This window comes from Lissotriton helveticus, chromosome 9 (assembly GCF_964261635.1).
Source record: "Lissotriton helveticus chromosome 9, aLisHel1.1, whole genome shotgun sequence".
Lineage (NCBI taxonomy): Eukaryota > Metazoa > Chordata > Amphibia > Caudata > Salamandridae > Lissotriton > Lissotriton helveticus.
Window position 1 is genome coordinate 1,266,035,025 of NC_136070.1, and position 18,651 is coordinate 1,266,053,675.

General features: G+C 47.4%; 1 protein-coding gene across 2 annotated transcripts in view; it reads right to left on the bottom strand.

The window, feature by feature from the left end:
- LAMB2 (laminin subunit beta 2) overlaps positions 1 to 17,862 on the bottom strand; it is a 301,168-nt gene extending 283,306 nt beyond the window's left edge. The window contains exons 1-2 of one of the 2 annotated variants that reach the window (XM_078661826.1): positions 17,801 to 17,862; positions 16,699 to 16,778 (exon numbers count right to left, since the gene is read on the bottom strand). In XM_078661826.1, coding sequence (XP_078517952.1) covers positions 16,699 to 16,726 — 28 coding nt within the window. In that variant the 5' untranslated portion in view covers positions 16,727 to 16,778; positions 17,801 to 17,862. The remainder of the gene's footprint in view (positions 1 to 16,698; positions 16,779 to 17,800) is intronic. The other variant, XM_078661827.1, reaches the window with a different exon arrangement.
- Positions 17,863 to 18,651: the final 789 nt, after the last annotated feature.

Below are 18,651 nucleotides of genomic sequence, written 5' to 3' on the forward strand. Positions count from 1 at the left end.
TCAGTCATTATTTGTAGAACACTGGTAAACTCATAACAGCTTGTCGGAGCTGGATGAAACACTACCAACAAAGTTACATTAAAAGCAAAGAGAAGTAATAAAACAGCTGTGTTTTTAGGGTCCGGCAGAAGGGCCTGAAAATTCTGCAGAAGTTCACTCCACAACCAGGGGCCTAGGCACCCCTCAGAAGGAGAATGCAGTCAGAGGTGAGAGTTAGACCAGAGAGTATTCGCAGTAAAGTGCAGTTTGAATCTGTCTTTGAAGCCAGAAAGTTCTACTCCATAGCAGACCTGGGCACCAGTCACAGAAGCTTGAAGGGCACCTTTTCTCTCACCAGGACCCAGAGTAGAGGTCTCCTAGCAACAGAAATATCATCAAACCTTCTTAGGACAGCCACTCTCTTGACATTGAAGTTTTGGATAACTTGCAGCTTTCACAAAGCAGCTTCTAGGAAACTCAAGTGCAGACTATTGCAATAACCCATGCATGATGGCGCATAGGTGGAGACAACCCTGAGGGGAGATTCTTTAGGCATAAGGGGACACCCTTCCCAGTGAAGGGTAGCATGTGAAAGCAGGAAGGGGGTCTACAATAGATCAGATCTTTGAAAGAAAACTTTGCGTCAAGCAGCAGGTTCAAGAACGTAACTTTCTCAGTGGGAGAGAGATGGACACTAGACTGCTGTGGCCAACAGACCTGGACAGACTTTGACTTTGTTTAGGAAGTGCTCACTCATTCATCCTTAGGCCCCAAAAGGCACTTGCTGACACTGTGTAGAGAACCTCAGGAATTCTGATTAGGTAAAGAATCGGCCGCATGTCATTTGACATGTCTTCAACGAGAATGGCACCTGTGCCAGGTTTGAAAGGAACACATACTGTGCTGACCCACTGGCTGCATCGGGCTGGCCAATACAGTTCCACTCACCAGTGGATAATGAATGAATGAGTGAGTGAAGAAACACACGTCTCAGGGAGATCCCGAGCCACCCTGTTGAAGTTATGAGCATCCTTGAGTTAGACTGATGCAACTCTTGTGCTAAGGTGCATTTAGGGACTTTATAAACTACAGATTAAAGAGAACCTGTAGCAGGAGGAGGCCATCTTGTCAAATCTCCCTCATTCTTCTACTACAGGATTCAGTCAATTAAAATTCAAATACATTTCTCCTTCTTTATTTATAATTTCAACCTCAGCTTCGTTGGTTGAAATGCAGCCTTCGCTTCCTAAAACAAATTTAGTGAGCAGCACAGTATTCATGGAAGTCTCATGTTCTGCATCAAGTGTGTACCACTCACCTCCTATTTACGCACTTCATGAAACTCTCCGGGCTCGATTCACAGAATTAACTTAAGACAAAATCCTAAACTTACTACTTTTGGTATTCACAGAAGGGATTTAGTAGTAGTAAAGTTAGGATTTTGTTTTAAGTTGACTTAAGACAGACTTAAGACAGACTTAAGACAGACTTAAGACAAACTTAAGACAGACTTAAGACAGGCTTAAGACAGACTTAAAACAGACTTAAGTTAGGATTTTGTCTTAAGTCTGTCTCAAGTCTGTCTTAAGTTTGTCTTAAGTTTGCCTTGAGTCTGTCTTAAGTCTGTCTTAAGTCTGTCTTAAGTTTGTCTTAAGTTTGTCTTAAGTCAAACTTAAGACAAAATTCTAACTTTACTACTACTAAATGCCTTCTGTGAATACCAAAAGTAGTAAGTTTATGATTTTGTCTTAAGTTAGTTCTGTGAATCAGCCCCTATATCTCGTGTCCCTCCACTTCTCCTGAAAACCCCTCAAACCCTATATTGTGCTGCACTGATCTATCTTCCTCATCATCTAGAGTCATTTTGTGCACTTGAATCTCTGGAGACTTTATTTCATTTTTATTTTATCAGTGAGTTAATTGTTTCTTAATCTTAATTTGAGATCGTTTTTAATTGTCGACTTGTCAAACAGCCAGTGTGGAAATATACCATTTTATGACTCAATTTATTCCCAAGACATAAAATAAAGATGGATAAAACGAATAAAATGGCCAAAAAAGAAACATGGATAAAAACAAATGGAAATATTTAAAAAATACCATAAAACCGGGAGCCCTAATTTTAAACGATGGAGCAATAAGGGCAGCATTTTGGAAATATATGCTGCTCGCTCTTAAACAAGGATTAACCCCATGTCAAGAAGGAAAGTTGGGATGAATATTATATTATGGTAAAAAAACTTTTCTTAAGCAAAAATATTACCAAATCTCGGTTTCAAAGTGCACACTTGAAGTTGTGAGTTTCAAAACAAATTCATTGAAAGAAGGAAGCCTTCACAAGACATGTAAATAAAGGCATTATCTAGAGGTTCTCATCCCTAGTGGTGAGTTATTCTAGAGAGTAGATGTAGTGACCGAGAATTCTTGGCCTCCAGATTGCATTTTGTACCAAGAAGAGCTGGAGGAGAAAGGGGACATGGCAGAAACACCTATACCTGAGAAAAGATGAACCCATTCCTTGGAATGTAGGCTAAATGAAAAACAGGGATTTAAATGTGATTCAGTGCAAAGGCCGCTGTGCAAGAAAAAAGAGCAGCACCTGTTCTCGCTTCCCGGCTCCTGAAACAAGACGCGATCCACTCACAACAATCGAAATTTGGGAACCCTCGGATGCACACTGCAACAGTCGCACAACTAGAGTGTTTTAGGGTTAAAACTTGAGGCAGAGCTGTGAGTTTACATTTGGGAGTTTGAGGAAGTTGCTTTGCCGAGCTTTGTGAGAAGTTCTCAGAAGATGCTGGGCTCAGTGGCCCTTGGGAGACTCAAGCTGTTACTAATGTACTGTTTATGCTAAATATTTTGGGAACAAATTCACAAATTCTCAAACATCAAAGACAAGCTTCCACTCTAGTTTAATATGTGGTTGTGTTGCTAATGTGAAATATATTCCTGTCCCCATGACCAGGAACTATGAGAAGCCCTGGGACTGTGAACAGACTGTTTGAGACATTCGGGCCCACGGGTTCATAGTGTGGGATCTTTGGAGATATGAGATCCGGTGTGAGGAGCCTGGAGCCCATTAACAGACAGTGTGAGAAGCCTGGGACCCATTAAGAGACAGTGTGAGGAGCCTGGGGCCCATGGACAGACAGTGTGAGGAGCCTGGGGCCCATGGACAGACAGTGTGAGGATCCTGGGGTCCATGGACAGACACTGGGAGGAGCCGGGGGGCCATGGACAGACACTGGGAGGAGCCTGGGGCCCATGGACAGACACTGGGAGGAGCCGGGGGGCCATGGACAGACAGTGTGAGGAGCCTGGGGCCCATGGACAGACAGTGTGAGGATCCTGGGGTCCATGGACAGACACTGGGAGGAGCCGGGGGGCCATGGACAGACACTGGGAGGAGCCTGGGGCCCATGGACAGACACTGGGAGGAGCCGGGGGGCCATGGACAGACACTGGGAGGAGCCTGGGGCCCATGGACAGACACTGGGAGGAGCCTGGGGCCCATGGACAGACACTGGGAGGAGCCTGGGGCCCATGGACAGACACAGCGAGGAGCCTGGGGCCCATGGACAGACAGTGTGAGGAGCCTGGGGCCCATTAACAGACAGGCCAGGCGGTGTGAGGCACTTGTGAACATATACACTATAAGGAGTTTGGAGCACAGGAGCACATTGTGGGAGAAGCTGAGAGCACACGGTCAGGCAGTGCAAGGCGCTTGTGAACATGTGCACTATGAAGAGCCTGGGGCACGGGGGCACACGGTGGGAGGAGCTGAGAGCACAGCGTCACGCAGAGTGAGGCGCCTGTGAACATGTGCACTAGGAGAAGCTTGGGGCACTGGGGCTCGAAGTGGGAGGAGCTCAGAGCACAGGTCAGGCAGTGCGAGGCGCGTGCACTATCATCAAGAACCAGAGCCTGGAGTTCCTTCCATTTATTCACCTTTCATACACACTGACTTCTACGGCTAAACGTGGTTCAGCTATATAAGTGCTTCAACACCCCATCAAGGGTAGCAAGCACTATATAAATGCAAATCTTTTTCCCTCTTCTATTCCTCCACTATCCTTCTCAATCCAAATAACTAACTAACATATCTCCACAACTCAAATTACTTTCATATTTTCACTATACTAATTCACAACTAATTCTTTATGGGTTCCGGAGTAGCGTGCTACTCACAGAAAAATGCACTTCAACACCCCATCACAGGTAGCAAGTGCCATATAAATGCAAACCTTTTTTCCCTTCTCTATCCCTCCACTATCCTTCTCAATCCAAATAACTGACTAACATATCTCCACCACTCAAATTACTTTCATATTTTCACTATACTAATTCACAACTAATTCTTTATGGGTTCCGGAGTAGCGTGCTACTCACAGAAAAATGCACTTCAACACCCCATCACAGGTAGCAAGTGCCATATAAATGCAAACCTTTTTACCCTTCTCTATCCCTCCACTATCCTTCTCGATCCAAATAACTGACTAACATATCTCCACCACTCAAATTACTTTCATATTTTCACTATAATAATTCATGCCTAATCCTTTATGGGTTCCGGAGTAGCGTGCTAATCGCCAAAAAAAAACTTCAACACCTCATCAGGGGTAGCAATTGCTATATAAATGCAAACATTTTTATCTCTTCTACCCCTTTGCTATCCTTCTAAATCTAAAGAGCTGACTAACTTATCCACCACTCAAGTTACTTTCATATTTCACTATACTAATTCACCACTAACACTGTATGGGTTACAGAGTAGCGTGCTACTTGCCCAAAAAAACACTTCAAACCCCCCATCAGGTGAAGCAAGCGCTATATGAATGCAAACCTTTTTTCCCTTCTCTATCCCTCCACTATCATTCTCGATCCAAATAATCTGACTAACGTATCCACCGCTCAATGTACTTTCATATTTCACTCTACTAATTCAACACTAATCCTTTAATGGGTTCCGAAGTAGCGTGCTACTCGCCGAAAAAAGCGCTTTGACGCCGCGTCAGGGTTAGCAAGAGCTATATAAATGCCATTACAATACAATATAAGTACACTATGTGGTTTATTGCTTATGTACAGAATAGTTGAATAGGGATGTAGGGATGTCAAGACATATATACTACGGGTGAACAGGGGGCATTTGTGGGGTGGGAGGGTGAACACCCCATTTTTTCTTTGCATTATTTATGTAATGTTCTGCAGTTAGCGATACAAGACGGGGGGTGAGGAGAGTTGGGGGCGCACATTATTTTATAGTAACAGCGCTATATGGAAACCAAGTCAATGAACTACATACGTGCGCCTCGACGGCGCTAGTAGGCGCTACATAAATGCAATATAGTAATGGCACGTGAATTAAGATGCGGGCAGCAACACTTGGCTTTGGCCCTCGCTGCCCTCGGTGCACAGGCCCAGCCCCCCTGCTCGCCCTAATCCCCCCAGAGCTGTCAGCTGTCAGAGCCCAGCAGCGCCTAATCACTGCCGCTTCCTCTGAGCACCCCCCTCCCTCCCCCAGGGGGGGCTGAGGCCCCAGACAGGGCCCCAGACACCCTCGGGAGGGAGGGGCAGGGCCCAGACACCTGTGCAGCCCGCCCTTCAAAGGCAGGGAGGCACTGACGTGTGTCTGTCAGCTGCCCCGGCCCCAGCTGCCTGGCTCCGAGGGCTGCTGTCTGGTGTAGGCCCCGCCCACTCTGGGGGCGGCAGTGAGGGAGGGGGCCTGCCTTCCCTCTGTGCATCAAGGGCTCCCTGCGGGTTCATAAAGCGCCTTTGTTGCACAGCGAGGGACTTGTCGGTGCAAACAGAAAATATACTGATTTACTTCAGAAGTACTTAATCCAAGAGGAAGCCACAGGTGGGGGTTTCCTTCACCACATGGATAGTTGTGAGGGACACAGCACCTTTGGTGACTCGTCTCTGGGTGTAGCGCTTACTCCAGCTGGAGGGCAGCCACCTTACCCCCAAAATATCATTTTGTCTTGTCACAAACCCTAGAAATGGCCTGGTTAGGACTGACTTAAAGGGGAGCTGGGAGAACATGCCCAATAGTGCGAGGAGCTCAGAGCACTTGGATGCAAGACTGGGGGCTTCCTAAGTATACAAAGAGTGATGGATGAATGCTTGAATTAAACTCAGCGATTGCTAATTACTCGGGCCACGTCCCAGGCCATTATTTTGCCCACCACACCAACCCAGTTTGGACCCAGTTACATGCAACTCTGTCTTGACCCTGCTCCAATGAGAACAGTCCAGCCCGGACTGCCAGGCCAGGTCCTTCCTGAACCAGAATACAAGCACCCCAGGACCAGTTTCACCCTAGTTACGGTTCATCAGCTGGGTACAGCTTGGTTCCAGTGAGACAGTGTGTATAGAATCCACATCTGGGCATCGCCGTTTCACTTAGGGCCACACACTGAAGTATACAAGGATGCATGAATTTACAACGCATACTTTTACAACGCATGCCTTTACAACGCATTTTTTACAACGCAAAATCTTTCACAACGCATTCCATTACAATGCATGCCATTACAACGAATTTCCTAAAAACTATCATTACAACGCATTCCATTACAACGCATACTACCTTTACAATGCATACCATTACAACGCATACCATTACAACGCATACCATTACATTGCATGTATGGTATGTATTGGATAGTATAGGGGTAAAAATTACTATTCTAACTCCATGGGGTGCAACAGTAGGGTAAGTGTTGGATGGTGTAGGGGTAAAAATTACTATTCTAACTCCAGTGAGTGCAACAGTAGGGTACGTTTTGGATGGTGTAAGGGTACTATGCGTTGTGATGGTATGTGTTGTGATGGTATGCATTGTAATGGTATGCGTTGTAATGACTGCGTTGTGATGACATGCGTTGTGATGGTATGCGTTGTAATGACTGCGTTGTATGGCATGTGATATAATGGATCTTGCATTGTAAAAGTTTCGTTGTAATGGTAGTGCGTTGTAAAGGTTTTTTCCTGTATACAAAAGTGATGGATGGAATGGGTGAATTCATCTGAGTCACTGGTTACTACTTGGACCACATCCCAGTCCATCACTATTTTGCACTGTATGCCACCTTTGCACTGCACGCCACCTTTGCACTGCATGCCTCCTTTGCACTGCATGCCACCTTTGCACTGCACGCCACCTTTGCACTGCATGCCTCCTTTGCACTGCATGCCACCTTTGCACTGTATGCCTCCTTTGCACTGTATGCCTCCTTTGCACTGCACGCCACCTTTGCACTGCCTGCCTCCTTTGCACTGCATGCCTCCTTTGCACTGCATGCCACCTTTGCACTGTATGCCTCATTTGCACTGCATGCCACCTTTGCACTGTATGCCACCTTTGCACTGTATGCCTCCTTTGCACTGCATGCCTCCTTTGCACTGCATGTCTCCTTTGCACTGTATGCCTCCTTTGCACTGCATGCCACCTTTGCACTGTATGCCTCCTTTGCACTGCATGCCACCTTTGCACTGTATGCCACCTTTGCACTGCATGCCTCCTTTGCACTGCATGCCTCCTTTGCACTGCATGTCTCCTTTGCACTGCATGCCTCCTTTGCACTGCATGCCACCTTTGCACTGTATGCCACCTTTGCACTGCACGCCACCTTTGCACTGCACGCCACCTTTGCACTGTATGCCACCTTTGCACTGCACGCCACCTTTGCACTGCACGCCACCTTTGCACTGTATGCCACCTTTGCACTGCACGCCACCTTTGCACTGCACGCCACCTTTGCACTGTATGCCTCCTTTGCACCGCATGCCACCTTTGCACTGCATGCCTCCTTTGCACTGCAGGCCCCCTTTGCACTGTATGCCACCTTTGCACTGCACGCCACCTTTGCACTGCATGCCTCCTTTGCACTGCATGCCACCATTGCACTGCATGCCTCCTTTGCACTGCATGCCACCTTTGCACTGTATGTCTCTTTTGCACTGCACGCCACCTTTGCACTGTATGCCACCTTTGCACTGCATGCCACCTTTGCACTGCACGCCACCTTTGCACTGTATGCCACCTTTACACTGCACGCCACCTTTGCACTGCACGCCACCTTTGCACTGTATGCCACCTTTGCACTGCACGCCACCATTGCACTGCATGCCTCCTTTGCACTGCATGCCACCTTTGCACCGCATGCCACCTTTGCACTGTATGCCTCCTTTGCACTGCATGCCACCTTTGCACTGCATGCCTCCTTTGCACTGCATGCCTCCTTTGCACTGCATGCCACCTTTGCACTGCATGCCACCTTTGCACTGCATGACACCTCGTAGCTTCTGTTCGGGTACAGGGAGGACCTGGCCTGGCAGTTCAGGCTGGGCTGTTTTCATTGGAGTACAGTCAAGACTAATTTGCCTATGGCTGGGTTCAATCAGAGGTGGCATGGTTGGCAAAATAACATTGGACTGGAATGCGGCCCGAGTGGTAACCAGTGGCTGAGATTGATTCAAGCATTCATCCATCACTTTTTTGTATACTTTAGTCTGAGGGGCTTGGCACATATGGGCAGACTGTGTGAGGAGCTTGGGGCACATAGGTACACGTGGGAGGAGTTTGAGGTACATGGATATTTGTGGGAGGAGCTTGGGGCACACAAACTGTGTGCGGCTTCTGAAGCACGTGGTGAGACAGGGAGGAGCTTGACAGACAGGGATACACGTGGGAGGAGCTTGTAGAAATGAACAGAGACTGTGACAGACACCTACAGAACACAGGGGCAGGCAGTGTGAGGTGCCCTAGACACGTGGACAGGCAGTGTGAGGTGCCTTAGACACGTGGCCAAACAGTGTGAGGTGCCTTAGACACGTGGCCAAACAGTGTGAGGTGCCTTAGACACGTGGACAGGCATTGCCAAGGAGGCTAACGACACACTCCGCCACTTCTGTCTAAAATATCCCCCCTTAGTATTTTATATTGAAAGAATTTGCACACAAAAAAAAAATTATGGGAAGGTTGGTGCTGCATCTCTGTGACTAACTTTTGAATGGTTGGTTTTATTTCACAGTACGAGGCTCCTGCCAGGGCCCGACTGGAAACCCTAAGCATCCCTGGCAAATGTTTTCAGATCAGTCCCCAAACGGTGCACACCAAGTGCAGTGATTGAGACTACAAAGGGAACTTTGGGAGGTTCTCCCCCTAAGAAATTTAGGAAAGGATGGTGCAGTCTGAAACACATTTATCATTATATATTAAATTGTATTCGCTTTTAATGAATAGTAAATAAAGTCCTTACTATGCACCAGGATACGACAATCTTTGTTGGGGTTCTTATTATCACCCTCCAACAGTGCCTCTCATCTCTCCATAGCCCCGGTTGATACATGTATTTCGTTTGTTTTATTGCATCTCTCGTACCATTGTTCGATGTCAGAGCACTTTACATCACACACATATAGAGACAATGAATCATAGGTGTAAATCAGTGTAAACAAAATGTTACATAAGTCAAAGGGGGGCTTGGGATTCAGAACATAGCACAGTGGTTAGCATTGACTTTAAATGTATTTCCACCCAAATAAACCTTGTAGCAGCATCAGTATAATGAAAGACTGGAAAAAACATAAGATACTAACTTGGGCCATGCAGTTTGCTAGCAGCTCTTAGATGAAAGTTTACAGATCACTGCGCTAGATTACGTTTGTCACTTATGAACTGCATAGTAACAAAATAATCTCTGTGACAAAAACAGTAACCCACTCACCTATGCCCATAAAATACTGTTGTTTAAAATGCATGGTGCACATTCTTTGCATAAGGCATATTAACACTGTGCTACGTTAGACACCTCAAAGCTACCACTGGACAAAACACTCATCTCTCTCCAGCAGGTACATTAATCACTAGTATTATATTGACACATTTATTGTTTCTTTAAAACTGCTAATTATAAAAGGAACTTTGCAGTGCTTTCAAAACTGCTGCCTGAGGACCCCATGGGAATGTGTCACACACCCAGTTTGGGAAACACTGGGCTAACCCTTTGCATAGGGTGTCATGGGGACCTGTACATCATTTCCAAGGAGAATGTGAGGGGCTGTCAACAAACTAAAAGCAGGCCCCAGGAGACAGAACCCCAGGGAGAGAAACTGCGACACCTAAGTTTAGTAACTGAGGAAGATGGAGATCCAAGATTGATACACATTCTTACTCCCCCCAAGTCTTTCCAGGGAGAGTGAGAGGTGTTAAAGTCCCTCCTTCAAAAAACGTAAGAGAATGTTGCAGGCCCCACATCTGTGTTTTATTCATCTTTCATTTTATATTTGGAGTTTTTAATTTTAGTAATTTTTTTGTAGCACAAACCAAGCCCCAGAGGGCATCAGAGCACTGTAGAGCATTTCTGAAGGAAATACAGTATAAGACAGAACTAGAGACCTTGGTTGTGATATCAATCATAAATATATTTTTAAAAACAATAATAACATGCACCAGGCGGGCAACTAGAGACAAATTTCAGGGGGGAGGGGAGGGGGGCTGAAAAAGATTGGGGGGGGGGGCTAATTCTTCTAGCCGTAACCAGAGTGGCTGTAAGAAGGGGTAAAAACACAATAAAAGCCTCACTTACAAGTAAACGGTCTTTTACAGACCTGTGAAGTACTCGGGTGCGGCTGCAATTAGACATCGCCAGACGCGAAGCTGTGTCAGCCCTGGCCGACACACACGACACGGGGGGGGCTGAAGCCCCGTGAGCCCAATGAGTGTTGCGCGCCTGACATGCACTACACTGGAGCAGATAACATGTGTTGTGTTCTTCCTCATCTTTGATATTGTTATGTACATGGGTGGGATGTACTGAAGACTGTAAAACAACACAATTGAGCACCACAGGTGGGAAATGTGTGTCTTCCATGGTAGTGTAAACACGGGTCATCTTTGCTGAAACAGTAATAAGTTATCACAGTTGAGCGGCTACATTTTTTTATTAAAGGCGACAACACACTTCACAGTCTCCTGTAATAAGGAAATTAGAGACAGGTTTTTTAAAGGGAGTGCAGCAGTGCTTAATTGTAATAAAATAAGTGCCAGGGGCCTCGTCTGGAGGTCACTGCAGCTTGTGCCACCCATTACCCCCGCCAGTGCTACTGTAATGATACCACAAGCACACTTACTAACCATCACACTCCTGCAAGTGTGACATTTCAGACTATTCCAGGCCCCCAAAGCTATAAAAATGGCTTGCGCTACAGGTATTAGTAATTTTTTATGTATATTGAAGGGATATACAACTGTTGTTGTCCTCCTCTCTAAATTAGATAAACAGCGTCACCATGTGTTAGACTGTCATAAGTGCTGGTGTTGACAATTAAGTGCGGGGCGAGCACCGGAAACCACCTCCTCACATTAAGCACTGGATTGCAGAATCCTATATATTATAGGTGTATACCATATAGGGCGAGGTTCACACAGATGGAGGATTGTGCACACCTAATGGGGTGGGAAGTGATGGGAACTGTTTTAATGGCAGGTTTATGAAAATTCTAACGATTTAAAAAATATTTTCTATGGAAGTGTCAGGTGGGCATCTTTCTGAGTCACCAAAGGTCACAGTAACCACCCGGAAGTGGCAAAGGCAACGCTCCAACGTCACCGTCAGAGCCAGTGTGCCCAAACACGGTCTCTCTCATGTGTGCACGTCCACAAGGTCAAACTAGCGGTAAACACAGGAACACGTTTTACAACCTGCAGCTTCTCAGGGCAGGAGTCGCCTGACGAGCCCGAGAAACGCAAGACCCCGGGCCAGGGTTTGGAGGGAGCTGTGTGCACAGTGACCCCCGGCGACCCTGCTGGACGCCACCGCGTCTGACTCTAATCCATGCAGCCAGAGAGCTTTCTACAGGATGTCCGTCCTGGGGGGCTGGTGGGGGCTCTGGGGGCAAGAGGCGAGGTCGAGGGGACCATGCAGTGGTACCAAGGGAAGGGAGAGAGCAGTGGCGCAGAGGAAGAGAGAGTGCCGTGAGTGAACAGGAGAAGGGAGAGTGCAGTGAGTGAACAGAAGAAGAGAGAGTGCAGAGAGTGAACAGAGGAAGAGAGAGTGCAGTGAGTGAACAGAGGAAGAGAGAGTGCAGTGAGTGAACAGAGGAAGGGAGAGTGCAGTGAGTGAACAGAAGAAGAGAGAGTGCAGTGAGTGAACAGAGGAAGAGAGAGTGCAGTGAGTGAACAGAAGAAGGGAGAGTGCAGTGAGTGAACAGAAGAAGGGAGAGTGCAGTGAGTGAACAGAAGAAGGGAGAGTGCAGTGAGTGAACAGAGGAAGAGAAAGTGCAGTGAGTGAACAGAAGGAGGGAGAGTGCAGTGAGTGAACAGAGGAAGAGAGAGTGCAGTGAGTGAACAGAAGAAGGGAGAGTGCAGTGAGTGAACAGAAGAAGGGAGAGTGCAGTGAGTGAAGAGAGGAAGAGAGAGTGCAGTGAGTGAACAGGAGAAGGGAGAGTGCAGTGAACGAACAGGAGAAGGGAGAGTGCAGTGAGTGAACAGAGTAAGAGAAAGTGCAGTGAGTGAACAGGAGAAGGGAGAGTGCAGTGAACGAACAGGAGAAGCGAGAGTGCAGTGAGTGAACAGAGGAAGAGAGAGTGCAGTGAGTGAACAGAAGAAGGGAGAGTGCAGCGAGTGAACAGAGGAAAAGAGAGTGCAGTGAGTGAAGAGAGGAAGAGAGAGTGCAGTGAGTGAACAGCAGAAGGGAGAGTGCAGTGAGCGAACAGAGAAAGAGAGAGTGCAGCGAGTGAACAGAAGAAGGGAGAGTGCAGTGAGTGAACAGAGAAAGAGAGTGTGCAGTGAGTGAACAGAAGAAGGGAGAGTGCAGTGAGTGAACAGAGGAAGAGAGAGTGGAGTGAGTGAACAGAAGAAGGGAGAGTGCCGTGAGTGAAGAGAGGAAGAGAGAGTGGAGTGAGTGAACAGAAGAAGGGGGAGTGTAGTGAGTGAACAGAGGAAGAGAGAGTGCAGTGAGTGAACAGAAGAAAGGGAGAGTGCAGTGAGTGAACAGAGGAAGAGAGAGTGCAGTGAGTGAACAGAAGAAGGGAGAGTGCAGTGAGTGAACAGAGGAAGAGAGAGTGCCGTGAGTGAACAGAAAAAGGGAGAGTGCAGTGAGTGAACAGAAAAGGAGAGTGCGGTGAGTGAACAGAGGAAGAGAGAGTGCAGTGAGTGAACAGAGGAAGGGAGAGTGCAGTGAGTGAACAGAAGAAGGGAGAGTGCAGTGAGTGAACAGAAGAAGGGAGAGTGCAGTGAGGGAACAGAGGAAGAGAGAGTGCAGTGAGTGAACAGAAGAAGGGAGAGTGCAGTGAGTGAACAGAGGAAGAGAGAGTGCAGTGAGTGAACAGAGGAAGAGAGAGTGCAGTGAGTGTACAAATGAACAGAGAAAGGAGAGTGCCGTGAGGGAACAGAAGAAGGGAGAGTGCAGTGTACACAGAAAGGAAAGTGCAGTGAGTGAACAGAAGAAGGGAGAGTGCAGTGCACAGAGAAAGGAGAGTGTCATGAGTGAACAGAAGAAGGGAGAGCGCAGTGCACAGAGAAAGGAGAGTGCAATGAGTGAACAGCAGAAGGGAGAGTGCAGTGCCCAGAGAAAGGAGAGTGCAGTGAGTGAAGGGAAGATGGGAGAGTGCAGAGAGGACGGGAGAGTGCAGTGAGTGAAGAGAAGATGGGAGAGTGCAGTGAGTGAAAAGAGGAAGAGAGAGTGAAGTGATACTGGGGAAGGGAAAGAGCAGTGGGGCAGAGGAAGAGAGAGTGCAGTGAGTGAACAAAAGAACAGAGGAAGAGAGAATGCAGTGCACAGACAAAAGAGCGTGCAGTGAGTGAAATGAGGAAGAGAGAGTGCCGTGAGACAGGGGAAGGAGTATGAGGTGAGTGAAATGAGGAAGAGAGAGTGCAGTGAGACAGGGGAAGGAGCATGCAGTGAGTGAAATGAGGAAGAGAGAGTGCCGTGAGACAGGGGAAGGAGCATGCAGTGAGTGAAATGAGGAAGAGAGAGTGCAGTGAGACAGGGGAAGGGAGAGAGCAGTGGTGCAGAGGAATAGAGAGTGCAGTGGCAAAGAGGAAGAAAGAGTGCAGCGAGTGAATAGAGGAAGAGAGAGTGCAGAGATACAGGGAAGGGAGAGAGCAGTGGCACAGAGGAAGAGGGAGTGCAGTGAGTGAACAGAAGAAGGGAGAGTGCAGTGCACAGAGAAAGAGAAAATGCAGTGACAGAGAAAGGAGAGTGCAGTGAGTGAAAAGAGGATGAGAGAGTGCAGTAACACAAGGGAAGGAAGAGAACAGTGGAGCAGAGGAAGAGACACTTCAGTGAGTGAACAGAGGAAGAGAGAGTGCAGTGCACAGAGAAGGAAGCGTACAGTCTACAGAGAAAGGAGCGTGTAGTGAGTGAACAGAGGTAGAGAGAGAGTAGTGCACAGAGGAAGCGAGAGTGCAGTGCACAGAGAAAGGAGCGTACAGTGCATGAACAGAGGAAAAGAGAGTGCAGTGCACTGAGAATGGAGCATTCAGTGAGTGAGCAGAGGACGGGAGAGTGCAGTGTCTTGGAGGAAAGGAGAGAGCCATTGCACAGAGAGAGAGAGAGCACTGTTATCGAGAGGAAGAGCGACTGCAGCACTGCAGTAGAAGAGACCGAGCGCGTGAGCGAATGCAGGGCGTATGTGTGAGGAGTTGAAAGGATACTGAATGTTGGGGACTTGAACTGTTAAAAATGGAGTCATGACCACCCTGCGGCTATCTGCCCTAAGGTCTAAAGCTCCATATCAAGGGAAATAACAAACCGTAGAGTGATTATGGATCCCAACCAATCCCTGATTCCTCAAGTGAATGAAGACGTGAATGAAGAAACTCCAGATGATCCAGAGCTCAGCGGCCAGGCTCGTCCTCCCCAGGTGGACCTCAGCCTCACCCCTCACCTCAGGAGACTCCACTGGCTTCCAGTCATGGAGAGATGCCAGTACAGGCTACTCACCCCCGCATACAAGGCACTGCACAATGACCGACATGCGCACCTCAACCAACACGTGACCTTTCACCAGCCAACCAGGAATCTCAGATCCGGATCCCTCACCCTAGCTGCCACCCGTCGCACCCACCCGACAAACAGCGGAGGCCCCGCCTTCTCCCACCTGGCGGCCAAGACCTGGAATGACCCCCCCTGCACCTCAGAGCCTCAGCATCGCTCCAGCAGTTTAGGAACGACCTCAAGACATGGGTGTTCGACCAATAGGAGAAGAGGCAGCACTATCCGACAGCACCTCGAGACTCTTACGGTGATACAGCCACGCTCGACAAATCCTGATTGAACGATTGAAGAAACAGGAAGGTCTTTCTACAGAACATAAAATTAATGTGTCCATCTGTAACTAAACTGATGCTCATGTAAAGCTGCCTGATATCATCGGGTCTAGTTCTCTCTATATAAAACTAAAAAATAAACCAACAAAAAAAACATGTATCCAATGCACCAAGAATCCTGCCATCCGTCTGTCTTGGGTAGACACGAGGGCTGTGGTTCCCAAACTTTTTAGAACCAGGACCCACTTTTCAGAATGACAAACTCTTGCAAGCCACCAGCCTTTAATGGCCATGAGGGGATATTTTGTAATGTAACTAACGTGCCGTGTGGTAGCGCACTGCCATTTACAGACAGCACACTTTCCATTGAAATTGTTACTAAATGTACACAGACATACAGTTTTGCTAATAAAACTATACACACATTATATATAATATGTGAGAATGGGGTTTAAGTGAATATTTATAATTTGTGCACCACCAAGTAAATTGTCTTGATTTGTTTTTAACCTATTAAAACGTTTCTTCCCATCACACTTCAGATTTACAAAACACATGGGCTTGATTTTTGCTTTTCTATCTGCTGAATGTGTACAGTTGAGTTACAGGTATTTACATAATGTTGTGTGTTACAACAAAAAAAGACACACTGCAGCCTTTCCTTTCACTCCCCTTGAACCCCAGCAAGATTGTCACATAATTCACTTTACTTTTTTTTCTATCTGACTGCCAAGCGAGGGGAGTTTATAAACGCCAACTCCCATGTTTAAACAAGATGAAAGCGGCCGCAGCAGCAACTGAGCAGAGGGAAATAAAAAGCATTGGGTAGGCTCAGCGGGCAGACGGGCAGCAGGAGTCTGTAAGCCCCGTCCTTTTCAGACTGGGGGCGTGTTTTTCTTTCTCCCCTCTTCTCCATTGGCTGGAGGAGAGGAGAGAAAGAAACGGAAAAAAAACACGCCCCTCAATCCGAAAAGGACGGGGCTTAAATTGACAAACAAACCTCTTCTCCAATGGCTGGCCGCCGTTTAGGAAGCCAGCCAATGGAGAAGAGGGGAAAGTTTCAGCCCCATACTAAGAGACATAACATCTCGCCAGCGAGACTGCGCAAGCTCAGCTTACGCTAGCCGAGACCTAAAAAAAAAAGCAGCGAAAACTTCACATCTCTTAACTACATGTCAGATACATCACCCTGGAGAGTTCCAAATAGAACCAAATCCCCACAACTTGTTAAAGAATTGCCTGTGCTTGTTTTATTTAACACATGCATAGCATCGTGCTGATTAAAAGCTTCCCTTAGTGAAAAGGAACAGACCCTGCCATTGCACACACTTGTCAAGCCCCCTGCCTCCCTCCCGCCAGACCAGGCTATTCCCGTCCTCTTGGCGGGGGTGTCACAGCCCAGCAGCAGCGCCTTGAGTTAAAATAGAAGCGCCTCTCACCTCCCAGCAGCAGCAGCGGCAGCGTCATGGCTCGGCCCGGTCCTCTCCCTCCTCTGACAGTGGTCCAGCCTGTCTGTAACCTGGGAGATGGGGCAGGGCGAAGGAAAAACAGGTCAGAGGGGGGAGGACGGGATGCCCGGCTTCAGCCCTCCCAAACTCCCTCATCCAATCCACAGGCGCAGATTTATGCAAGGGTTTTATAGTCCTGCGAACACTGTCCCACAATAACAAATGCCTGTGGAAAGTGCAGCAAAACAGAATTTACACAATGATGCGTCCCAGCTCGACGTGTATAGCGCTTCTTAATAGTGGGCATTTACGTGTCATTAAACACTGTATTAAACTCAATTTCGTCAGATAAGGGAACTGAAGATCTGTGTCATGAAGATAATTTGCAGAGGATCACACAATTTGGCCAGTACTGGCGCCGAGATTCGAGTTCCGCGTGACCCTGCTTTCACAGATCACAGCTCAGCCACTCGAGGGCAACTCGGGTCACCGGACCCAGGTTCAATATGCAACATTTTATAAGTGAGAAACGCGACATTGCATTTACTTTGGAGAAGTCTTAAATCCCTTTAAGAGAGTGGTTTAAAAGTGCAGCTTGTTGCCCGCGGGACCCAAGCTGAGGGATGTGGGGGCAAAAGTCGGCGGGGCACAGTGATGAGAATCTGTCTTCACCCCCCCTTACCCCCACACCCCCAGGCTGGATCAGGCCCCCTGGCACCGGGCGAGACTTGGAATAAGAGTTTCATTGTTGCATCTGCCCATGTGCTCGAGTCTGCAGCAATGCACATCGCTGTCACTGTGCCCGATACATACTTTAGGAGGAATAATGCATATGCGATGTGTCCAGGATCACACGTTTGTGTAACACCCGGGATTAGAACTAGCGCCATTGGGTTCCAAAATAATAATTTCACCCACCAGATCCCACAGGCAACGCTCTACCCACTTCTTCTCCGTTGTAAATGCTTTCCTCGCCCACCCACCCCTGCACGAGGGGCTTCTGTAAAGTCTCTGCCCCCCTCTGGCAATTTGAATAAATCTGCAGCCCTACCAGCCCCGTCCTGCCCTGCCGCCCCCGTCCTGTCCTGCTCACCTTCCCCTGGCAGCTCCAGCTCCGGAATAGCCCGCTATGTGCAGCTCGGGCTCCAGGAGTTATTTCCAGTCGAAAACTTTCTGTCAGTTAAAAAAAAAGCGTGGGAGGGAAGTAATGTCCGGACTGGAATCCTGGCTCCAGGGGATGGGAAAAGGAAACCCATTGTGATGCCAGGGTTTGAGGCGCTCGTGGAGAAAACGCTGCAAACATTGGGGGTCCCACCTTTTCAGAGAAAATGTGAGCGCGTGTTCATGTTTGGAAAGGAGCTGAAAAAAGACATTAAAGGGGCAGATGTAGCAAGATTCCATTTTGCGATTTCTAAATAGCGATTTTTAAGGAATCGCTATTTAGAAATCGCAAAATGGAATGTATGTAAAAAAATCGCTATTTTTTAGCGATTTATTAATCTTCTTTATTTGCGAATTTGCAATTAAGGAATAATTTCCCATTCATTCCTATGGGCCAGGAGGCCCATAGGAATGATTGTGAAATTAATCTCAATTTGCGTGTAAACCTCATTCCATAAGTAAGCAATACATCTAGATGAGGACCTTTTTCCCTCAGTGGTCCCTCCAGATATTATGCCTGATTGTGTGTCTTGTTTATAGTGTTATTCGTTTTTTCGTTTTTCTTTTTTCAGGGTTCCTGGATCTTCACTTTTGTTCCTTGTTACCCCTGTGTATTTCACACAGCAAAAAGTAAAAATACATGTAATTTCTTGTTTTTGATTTGACTTTTCTGTTTTCAGGTGTCTCGAATCGCCAACTGGGCGCAACGGACCTTATTTTAAACATAGATAGGTACATTTTCACCATATCTTTTTTGTAGAGCACACTTTTATATCTACACAC